The following is a 10538-nucleotide window of genomic DNA, read 5'->3' as shown; positions in this document are numbered from 1 at the left end:
CAGGCCTCCTAATTGTCCCTAGAATTTCTAAGCAAACGGCTGGAGGTAGGGCTTTCTCCTATAGAGCTCCATTTTTATGGAATGGTCTGCCTACCAATGTGAGAGACGCAGACTCAGTCTCAACCTTTAAGTCTCTACTGAAGACTTATCTCTTCAGTAGGTCCTATGATTAAGTATAGTCTGGCCCAGGAGTGTGAAGGTGAACGGAAAGGCTGGAGCAACGAACCGCCCTTGCTGTCTCTGCCTTGCCGGTTCCCCTCTTTCCACTGGGATTCTCTGCCTCTAACCCTTTTACAGGGGCTGAGTCACTGGCTTACTGGTGTTCTTCCATGCCGTCCATGGGAGGGGTGCGTCACTTGAGTGGGTTGAGTCACTGACGTGGTCTTCCTGTCTGGGTTGGCGCCCCCCCTTGGGTTGTGCCATGGCGGAGATCTTTGTGGGCTATACTCGGCCTTGTCTTAGGACGGTAAGTTGGTGGTTGGAGACATCCCTCTAGTGGTGTGGGGGCTGTGCTTTGGCAAAGTGGGTGGGGTTATATCCTGCCTGTTTGGCCCTGTCCGGGGGTATCATCGGATGGGGCCACAGTGTCTTCTGATCCCTCCTGTCTCAGCCTCCAGTATTTATGCTGCAGTAGTTTATGTGTCGGGGGGCTAGGGTCAGTCTGTTACATCTGGAGTATTTCTCTTGTCTTATCCGGTGTGTGAATTTAAATATGCTCTCTCTAATTCTCTCTTTCTCTCTTTCTGTCTTTCTCTCGGAGGACCTGAGCCCTAGGACCATGCCTCAGGACTACCTGGTATGATGACTCCTTTCTGTCCCCAGTCCACCTGGCCGTGCTGCTGCTCCAGTTTCAACTGTTCTGCCTGCGGCTATGGAACCCTGACCTGTTCACCGGACGTGCTTGTTGCACCCTCGACAACTACTATGATTATTATTATTTGACCATGCTTGTCATTTATGAACATTTTAACATCTTGACCATGTTCTGTTATAATATCCACCCTGCACAGCCAGAAGAGGACTGGCCAACCCTCATAGCCTGGTTCCTCTCTAGGTTTCTTCCTAGGTTTTTTCCTTTCTAGGGAGTTTTTCCTAGGGAGTTTTTCCTAGCCACCGTGCTTCTTTCACATGCATTGCTTGCTGTTTGGGGTTTTAGGCTGGGTTTCTGTACAACACTTTGAGATATCAGCTGATGTACGAAGGGCTATATAAATAAATTTGATTTGAAATTTGATTTGAAGTCAGTGAGTCAACACAGGAAGGCGCAATGGATGGATAGTTCATTTATTTCCAAAGCTGCAATCATTACTCGATAGGATATAAATAGCACTCCCAAAGCAATTCTCCATAAATCTGCTGTCTGACATACTAACAAAATAAACTATCAATGTCTATCAAAGTCATTGTGAATGTATAGTGGATTTAACAATTTCTAATCATTCCTAATTTAATACAAATAAATACATTGTTTCCATGTGTAATCTGATATTTATAACATCAGAATAAACTATCATCTATTTTAGTATTCAAAATATATCAAATTATCCAGAAATTACTCAATGTCACACTCTCGTGGCGAAGAAATATAATACACCTAGAATGTTCCACATATTTTCCTAAACTAACAAAACCAGGCTAATACGCTGGCTGGTGCTTTATAAAACATTCTTTAAACGTCATAAATTACCTGCAATGATGGGACACACACAGTATAGATGGGTGATCATTAGTCGACGGGGTATAAATAGCACTCCTAAAGATCATGCATTTTTGAGTTAGCTACCAACTTCAGAGGGAACTTTAGCTAGCATAAAATCCACATGGGAAACTGACATTCGGCAAATAACATATAAAGAGTGGTTTATTTGACGCCAAACCAACAACAGTAGTTACTTATAACATAAATGACTAATGTACGATGTAAAATGTGGATTTTATGATTTAATGTCAACTTTTTACATTTCTATCCCGGGACCATTCAATTTTCAACTCACGCCGAGCAATTCCCCATAAATCTGCTATGGATGACCCAGAATCCCATACCTTTATCACAGTGTGTTAGTCCATGTAAACACACTAATCTACCAGGAGGTGGCATAATACCCATTTTTATGCAGGAATTTAACAATGTAATTACACTGTTCCACTAGCTGGGGAATTCAATAGTCTGGTCCCAGATCTCGTTGTGTTCTAAAAGTAATTTCAGCATTAAAAAACATCTGAAAATCAATCATAAAATGAATTTAAATGTTTTTTTGGGAAAAAGTTTTAATTCATTAATCGAATTAATGTAAAAAAAAATCCCTGATTGTTTGAACACAATGGAATTTCAATTCCATTTTTTTATGTCCTAAATGACAAAGTACAGAATATTAGACAACAGACAATACAACAATTTTAACATTAAAACAATAACATTTTACTCCTTTTTTATCCTGAATACAGTACATGTCAATCTGTTCCGGCAAGAATGAAACACAAAAAGAAGAAGCGGAAAGTAACTGTACAAACTAAAATAAACAGATCGGTAAAACACCAACACAAAAAGACTGCATCAGGAACCTCACCGATGAATGTGAGCTAATGTACTGCACTGCAATGTAATGTGCTGTATTCATATTCAGACTGTATCAACATCATGCAATAATACGCACACAATATTTCGTCCTGGATTAGGCTTTCCACCATGTCAAAGCAAAGCCAGCTCCCCTCGTGACCAGTGTGTCTACATAGTCTCTGTAGTGATGCTGACAACCTGCGGCTGCACCCTATTCCTGTTGCAGTTAAACAACCAGGCACTCCTGCGGTGGCGGTACCTCTTGGACAGCAGCACATAGAGCACGGGGTTAACACAGGGATGGAGGTACTGGAGCACGGTGCAGATGAAGTAGAACATCTCCCAGGACTGGCCGTGGCGGTAGAGCCCAAGGTACACACACAGCTCCAGGATGTACCTAATAATGAAAACGAGTCAGGAGAAGCGGTATAAACTAGAAGAAGTGTTAGAATGTCCTAACGTATACAATAAAGTCATCATCATCTTCCTCATCCTCTTCATCATCATCATCATACCCGGGAAGCCAGCAGATGGAGAAGGTCCCGGCCGCCAGGAACACCATAAAGGAGGCTCGGCGTGTGTTGCGGGCACTGGCCACAGACATGACTGGGCTCTTGTGGAGGAAGCAGGCCAACCGGACGTAGTTGAAGGCGATCACCAGCATAGGGACGAAGTAGTAGAGCATGAACTGGCTGAGGACCACCTGGTGGAGGAATGGATGGATGAATGGATTAAAAATGTTGTGTTTTCTCACATTAATTGGACATCATTTTCTTTTAGCAAATGAAAGTAACAGTAAAAAAAAATGTACAGACCTGGTTACTTCCAGTGACATTATTTTAACTAAACATAATACCTTTTGTTACACATGGTGTGCATCTCAAATGGCACCCTATTCCCTCTAGTACACCAGGTCAAAAGATGTGCACTATATAGCAAACAGAGTACAATTTCAGACCAAGCCATTGTTACCTGATAGTGGTGTTCCTGTATGGTGGGCAGGCAGAATGTAAAATTACCCAAGCCGGGGCCCAGGCTCTCCTTGGTGGCGAAGATCCTCAGAGGCAGACTGATGAAGAAGGCTGATGCCCAGACCAAGACGAACATCAGGACCACCAGGTCCATGGTAGGAGGGCGGTAGGGGTTGGTTATGATCATGGCGCGTGTCATGGACACGGCACACAGGCTGTAGGTGCTGGCTGCCAGGGAGAAGGCCAGAAAGAACTGGTACACCTTGCAGGAGGTGTCCCCCAGCGGCCACGAGTAGCTGAAGAAGGAGATAGGAGATGATGAAAGATTATAAGATTGTCACAGAGAGATGGTAATCCTGCTTCTGCTTTTATACCAAATCCTCAGAGACAAACACAGTGCTCATATCCCACAAGATTCTTCTGTTAGTCAAACCTGGGTTTTGATCTGCTGGCAACACTGCAGGTCCAGTGGCCCCTCTAACCTCTATGGCTATTGGCTAGGCTACCTGACAGTTGAGTAAACTAGCACAACTGATTCAACTAGTCAAGGGCGTGATAATTAGACTACAAGGTGAATCAAGTGTGCTAAGTCTTTAATAGATTAAATACATGGCACAAATAGGGGTCCCCGAGAAGAGGTTTGCTAACTGACAACGGAGTGCAAGGTGAATGGTATCAGCAGCAGGGTGAGGAAGTCTGCCAGGGCCATGCTTTAACCTCCAACCTACCTGACAGCAGAGTGCAAGGTGAAGGGGATGAGCAGCAGGGTGAGGAAGTCTGCCAGAGCCAGGATCTCTGATCTCTAACCTCTAACCTACCTGACGGCAGAGTGCAGAGTGAAAGGGATGAGCAGCAGGGTGAGGAAGTCTGCCAGAGCCATGCTGAGCAGCAGGATGTCCAGACAGTTCTTCCTCAGGGTGTTGTACTTGGCGAACAGAGAGAACACCAGTAGGTTGGCACAGAAACCGATGCCCAGGATCACCCCGCAGGTACAGGCAAAGATCAGGGAGAACATGTTGGGGACAGCCTGTTGTGTGAGCAAAGATTTAGATATATTCTCAATCTCAAAACGGTTAGATAATCTCAGTTATTGGAAACGTTTCAATATAGTTTAATTTATATCAAATTTGCCAATCCACTTTTTATCAGTGGAGGCTCTTTACGGGAGGAAGGGGAGGACCGTCCTACTCAGGGAATTTCATAAAAATACAAATAGTGAAACATAAAATATATTCAAATGTCACCAAATAACTTTTTAAAACACTGTTTTGCAATGAAGGTCTACAGTAGCCTCAACAACACCCTCTAGGGTAGCACCATGGTGTAGCCGGAGGACAGCTATCTTCCATCCTCCTCTGGGTACATTGACTTCAATACAAAACCTAGGAGGCTCATGGTTTTCACCCCTTCCATAGACTTACACAGTAATGGTGACCTCCGGAGAACGTCCTCAAAACTCTTGCAATATGAACTGAGCACATCCAATGAAAGAATCAGAGACTGAATCGTGTACTGAAAGCATAAGCTACAGTTAGCTAGCACTGCAGTGCATGATGTGTGGTGAGTAGCTGACTCAAAGAGTGAGAAAGACAATAGTTGAACCATTTTGAACAAATTAATTTATTGAAAAATTAAGGAGAACCAGCAGAGAGAGAGAGAAAGAGCTAACTATTTTCTTAGTTTACCTTTCACTTAGCTAATGCAGCTAATTTAGCCTACTCAACAACCTGACTCAGAGAGGAATGCTATTTATGTTAGCTAGCTAGCTAGCTGGCTAAGGCTATCCAACACTGTAACTCTTCCAACTGTTAAACTGCTTGCTGTACACTGTACTCCGTGATTGTACACATGGATTGGATTGTGGGTTTACTAACTCGTTAGTTCTAGTTTGTTGACTATAACGTTAATACGGTGACAACGAAGTAGGCTGTGTAGTGGTTAGCGGTTATGATATGAAGGTTTGGCTTGGAGGTTTTTTGCGCCTGGTCACCGTTGTGTTTTGCTCTGAAGCCTACAAGCGAAGGGAAAAGGTGAGAGGAGGACAGCGCGTAGATGCGAGAAAGGAATTATACAACGAGCAAAGTGATGATGCTGTTTATGAAAGTGAACTGTGTGTGCGGGTGGTCAGGGGTGTATTCATTTAGCCGATTCAGTTGCAAAACGTTTCTTCAACGGAAGCAAACAGAATGAAATGGGGAGTGTCTTACCTGAATTTGTCCAATAGAAACTCTTGTTTTTCTTTTTGGACAAATGATTAAACCCCAGATCAGCTAGATGCAGCCAAGAGTGAGCAAGGTGGTATTGAATCACGTTGATTACTTCAATTTGTCTTCGGCCTGTGCATTATAAACTTTCATTTGTAGGCTAGGTTGATGTTACATTGAGCTGGGTGAATTTAATATGATTGACAGTTATAGAAATAAGGCCATACTCCCCCCCCAAAAAACAAAAATTGTCCTATTCTTAAACGGCATTACCGCCACTGAGTTTTATATACATTTACATTACATACATATACATCAAGCTTGATCTAGATTTTATAACCACAAATAGCTAACACAATTATTATTATAGCTTTATTATTGTATTTAAAAAGTTGACCTACTACTGGACTACAACTGACTTTCTCTGTACCTGAAATAATTATTTGGATGACCCTGTTTAGCCCTGTGTGTTACTTACCATACTCTTGGGTTATTGAGTGAAGTATCCTCATGTGTACCAAGATAAACAGCAGTATTCTCCGTCATGGGTAAATCCGTTAGCCATTCTTTGAATTTTAGAGTATCCCCATAATGAAAACTGTTAAAAGTGTCTTGCATGTGAAGTCTATGACTCTTAATTTTTGTTTGCTGACTATGGAGAGTGGCAAACATCACTCACTCAGGTCAAATTGATTCTGGTTGGATGAGTTTAAAGGGAGAGTACTCACATCTGACTCTGAATTTAGCACAGTTACAGTTTTTGAAGGACTGAGGTGTATGGCTATGTTCATTCATGTTGTCTGTGTTGTGTTGTTGTATCTTATAGTTTTCCAGAGAATGTGTTTTTGGCAATTCCAATGGTTATTATTATGTACATTTCATGCAGTAGCTTCTGAAGGTAAGTGCGTGGGTTTATTACAAGAAGTGAACAACCTGTCACAGACCTTTTCTGACCTTTCATATGAGTAAAACGTAGACATTAGAGAAAGATAATCCATATTTTATTGGTGTGTGTTCTGTGGGGGTTTCCATACAGCATGTGTTATGTTCAGCATATTTAACCTCCATGCAAACAGACCCTACCCTCAAAAGAATACGTTCCACTTTCCGTTCCTTTCCGTGTATTGTTTTCCGTTGATTGTCTCCTGCCCTCTCCCTCCCTTCTCTCTCTCTCTCTCTCCCTCTCAGTGAGTTATTAATGCCTTTTCCATTGTTCCATTGATTTCTTCAGTACAGTAGTGTGGAGCGCCAGTCTTCTGATGGGCTCTTTATCAGGCCATTCCACTGTGTTTATGACTCTGGCTCTGGCTAATGGCCTCAGTACCGGCTCTTAGGACAGGATGTAGCTACGGTACTAACGCTGCTGCCTGGTGCATTTACTCTCTCCCCTCCCAGCAGGTCCATAGAGTGTGTGACCCAAATGGCACCCTATTCCCTACATAGTGCACTAATTTTGATGGGCTCGCTCTGGTCAAAGGTAGTGCACTATATAGGGAATAGGCTGCCATTTGGGACATGTCGATTCAGTCAGAGACTGTTAAAACACACCACATGGTTCTCTAGTGTGACGTTAACAACCTTATAAGGTCCTTTGTTCATGCTGAATAGTCAACAAATCGGCTATATTGATGACTTTCTCATTGGTGATAGGCTACAGTAACTCTATGTAACTCATTGGCGCAATAATTGAATTTATATAAGAAAATGGTATGGTACAGTATTTGATTGGACTTCATCTTCTGTAGAGAGAACACAATGTATTCATGAAGCTTTAATGGTTCGATTTTTTTGTTGTTGTTGAAATTATGGTGCTCTCAGTGCAAGTGCTTAAACTTGAAATAAATCTGTGATTATACCAACAGTTTAAACTCTGTCTTCTTTGATCAAAAATAGTTTCTAAAACTGGAGAGAGGGAGTTTTGATGGAACAATCCAATAACACACAAGTAAATGAGATGATAATGTGCAATACTATAAATGGAAGAAAACAAAATAAATACAAATACAAATGAAGCATTTATCAACAGGAAGGAAGGAACATTTTTCTCAACAAAAATCAACCACAAAGGAGAACACTTATGTAACTTAACAAAAACATAAGGATATCATCATTATATCTAAAGTGCATTATATTGTTATTATACAATTACCGAAAGTCAGCAGCACCGTAATACATTCACAAAATAAATACACAGTTCAAATTAAATAAATTATGGTAGAAATATTTGTTATGGATGCTAACTACAGATCAAAAAAAATATTCACAAGAGCCACCAAGCATTAAAAAGAATAATCCTCCCTCATTTTGTGAATTTAAGTAGGTATAGTTGACAAATATTTTATGCGTAACGTTTACAGCGTAGCCTATGCCCTACTTTACATATGGGCATCTGGTTGGATGAGTGTGTGATCAGCCCCTGAAAGGCACCTGTCGTACATCGTTTTCTTACTAATTATAAAGGAGAAGGAGTAAAGCATAGTTTGTCATATCTCAATATCTGCATATTATTCACCTAATAAATATGAATACAAAAGTAATATGTGTTATTATAAAGTATGAAAACACCTCTGATCTCTGGATATACAAGTACTTTATATCAAGGCAAAAAAATAGAAAAAGCAGCTGATTAAAACAAGAAAGGCAAAGAACAACGTCCACTATGGTATGGGGAGACTGTTTCAGTTATTTGGTTGAGTCTTTGAGATCTCAATCAGTCGTGCTGGAACTTCTCTGTCTGTCAGAGTTATTAGTTCAGCACCACCCAAAGGCTACATGATGTGGTCTGTCTGTCTGTCTCACCCAATATCTAGCGTCCTCCTTGACTCCCTATGTGTCTCCCATGTCATGACGATGGTTGTGTCGCGAGCACGCCGCCTCCTCTTCTCGCTCTCCCTCCGTCTCCCTCTCTCTCCCTTCACCTTCTTTTTCCTCTTGGTGGACACCTTCAGCGGCTGGTCCTTGTAGGCCACAGACTTGTTGGTCTCCTGGGGGAGGTTGCCCACCTCCCCTCCCTGCTGGAAACTCAGAGGGAGGTTCTTGGTCCCTCCGGGGGGTTTGGGGGGGCGTAGGGCGCTCCCGCTGAAGGTGATGTGGCCCCCGTTGGCGTTGTTCCTACTCTGGGGAGGCGGGACTCGCTCGCTGTCGGCTGTGTGGACTTTATCTAGCAGCCCCTGGAGCCAGAGGCGTCTCTTGAACTCCTCCAGAGACCGGCCCTTGTCGTGCATCAACTGGGCGTGACTCACTGACCTCCTCCTGAAGGGGGAGAGGAGAAGGAGATTGTCTATGAGTGTTTAAACTGGACTCACTCTCTTTGAAAGAGTAGATGGTAAAAAAAAGAGTATCTTTGTGCCACACCACATCAGAAGCTCCATAGTGGTGCAGAGCCTGTGGCCAAGCGGTAACACAGGCTCTTTTCATTAAAACAAATAACAACCTTTAACTACTCTTTAAGAGAGTAGTCCACCTTTCCCACTATCCTCTCCTGATCTATCTCCAAACAACCTATCACTTTCTCTTATAGCTATTATTTTGTGGCACCTACAGTATAGTCTATTACAGTATAAACCGACAGTATAGTGACTGACTAAACCTACTTGTGAGGTGTTGATAGTTGAATGACAGCCAAGGTCATGTTCCAGTAGATCTCAGTAGGTGGCAGCATAAACAAAGACACGTAGTGCCCGGGAGAGCTCAAGGCTATCCATGTTACTGTATGAATGCTGTGTGAAGCCATCTGACCACCACAAAATGTACAAGAGAAACATAAGCTAACAAGCCACATATTCAACCACAAAGCATGTCACCTGGGCCACAAAAGTCAATCAAAACCTTGCCATGCACAGGGCTGAGTTTGACAGATGTTTTGTAGGCGTGATGCAAATCTATGATCTTTATTAAAGGCTAACAATGTTTTACATGAGAAAACACAATCCATGCTGGTCAAAAATATGTACAATTGACCCATTTTTGCTTGGTTTATTCTATATAATTTCAGCATAAAACTAAATGTAACAGAACTACAAAACTTAGTACTGTAGTATGTAGCTTTATCTGTAGTTACTTTTGATTTTAGGTTATCATTATTTATACCATTGACATCTATTTCTACATCGATACCACAGTATACTTTTCCGAATATCTAGACCTCTTTTCTCAAATCATCAAACAGCAGATTGAGTAAACTGTGTACTGTATACTGTAAATGTACTATAGTACATCAACCTTAGATGTGATTCAAGTGATCATGGTTTACATGTTACCATTGATTGATATAATGCCATTATTACCAGCCTTTTCCGGTGCTATTCAACATTCAACAATGGAAAACCATGATGCTATACCAAATGGTTTCTTAGTTGGTGCATAAAACCATTTTTTTTTGTGTGTGTGTCTTGGCTATTCAACATAGACTTACATTCTGTTAGTGAGAGCATCGATGGGTCTTCCGTAGAGAGGCACTGGGGAGCACAGCAGGAACACAACTAGACTCAACTGCTGGAACATGCCTCTGGAACACAGCATTCTGGAACAGTAACTCTGGAACACCCAACATACAACGTTCTGTCATTCATTGTATCACCATTCGCCAGGAACTATGTACATAGCATGGTTTATTAAGAATGATTTAGTTGAAAATGACCACCTGCAAACTTACATTGAAAACAACTTTAAAAACATTGAAATGGAAGATGCAATGCCTATTTCGTTGAGATCCAATACATTGAAGATACACACATTGAAGAACAAGGTTTAATGAGGTACTGTAGGTGGTACAGTAGGTCCTCAGAGGTTTGCAGCTTAGCTTAC

General features: G+C 41.8%; 2 protein-coding genes across 2 annotated transcripts; both read right to left on the bottom strand.

The window, feature by feature from the left end:
* Nucleotides 1-703: 703 nt before the first annotated feature.
* On the bottom strand, nt 704-8170 carry LOC106573136 (galanin receptor 2a). The gene is made up of 5 exons (XM_082963241.1): nt 8160-8170; nt 4347-4610; nt 3530-3824; nt 3073-3260; nt 704-2954 (listed from the first exon to the last, which is right to left on the bottom strand). Exons 1-5 carry the CDS (start codon nt 8168-8170, stop codon nt 2726-2728), a joined length of 987 nt encoding a protein of 328 aa, XP_082819367.1. The 3' UTR covers nt 704-2725.
* LOC106573149 (parathyroid hormone-related protein) lies at nt 7508-10261 on the bottom strand. Its single transcript, XM_014147862.3, has 2 exons — nt 10147-10261; nt 7508-8984 (listed from the first exon to the last, which is right to left on the bottom strand). Exons 1-2 carry the CDS (start codon nt 10251-10253, stop codon nt 8528-8530), a joined length of 564 nt encoding a protein of 187 aa, XP_014003337.1. The 5' UTR covers nt 10254-10261; the 3' UTR covers nt 7508-8527.
* Nucleotides 10262-10538: the final 277 nt, after the last annotated feature.

The sequence above is a fragment of the Salmo salar genome, chromosome 16, assembly GCF_965601325.2.
Source record: "Salmo salar chromosome 16, fSalSal1, whole genome shotgun sequence".
NCBI lineage: Eukaryota > Metazoa > Chordata > Actinopteri > Salmoniformes > Salmonidae > Salmo > Salmo salar.
Note: the sequence above shows the minus strand (reverse complement) of the source record. Positions and strands in the feature narration are given on the sequence as shown.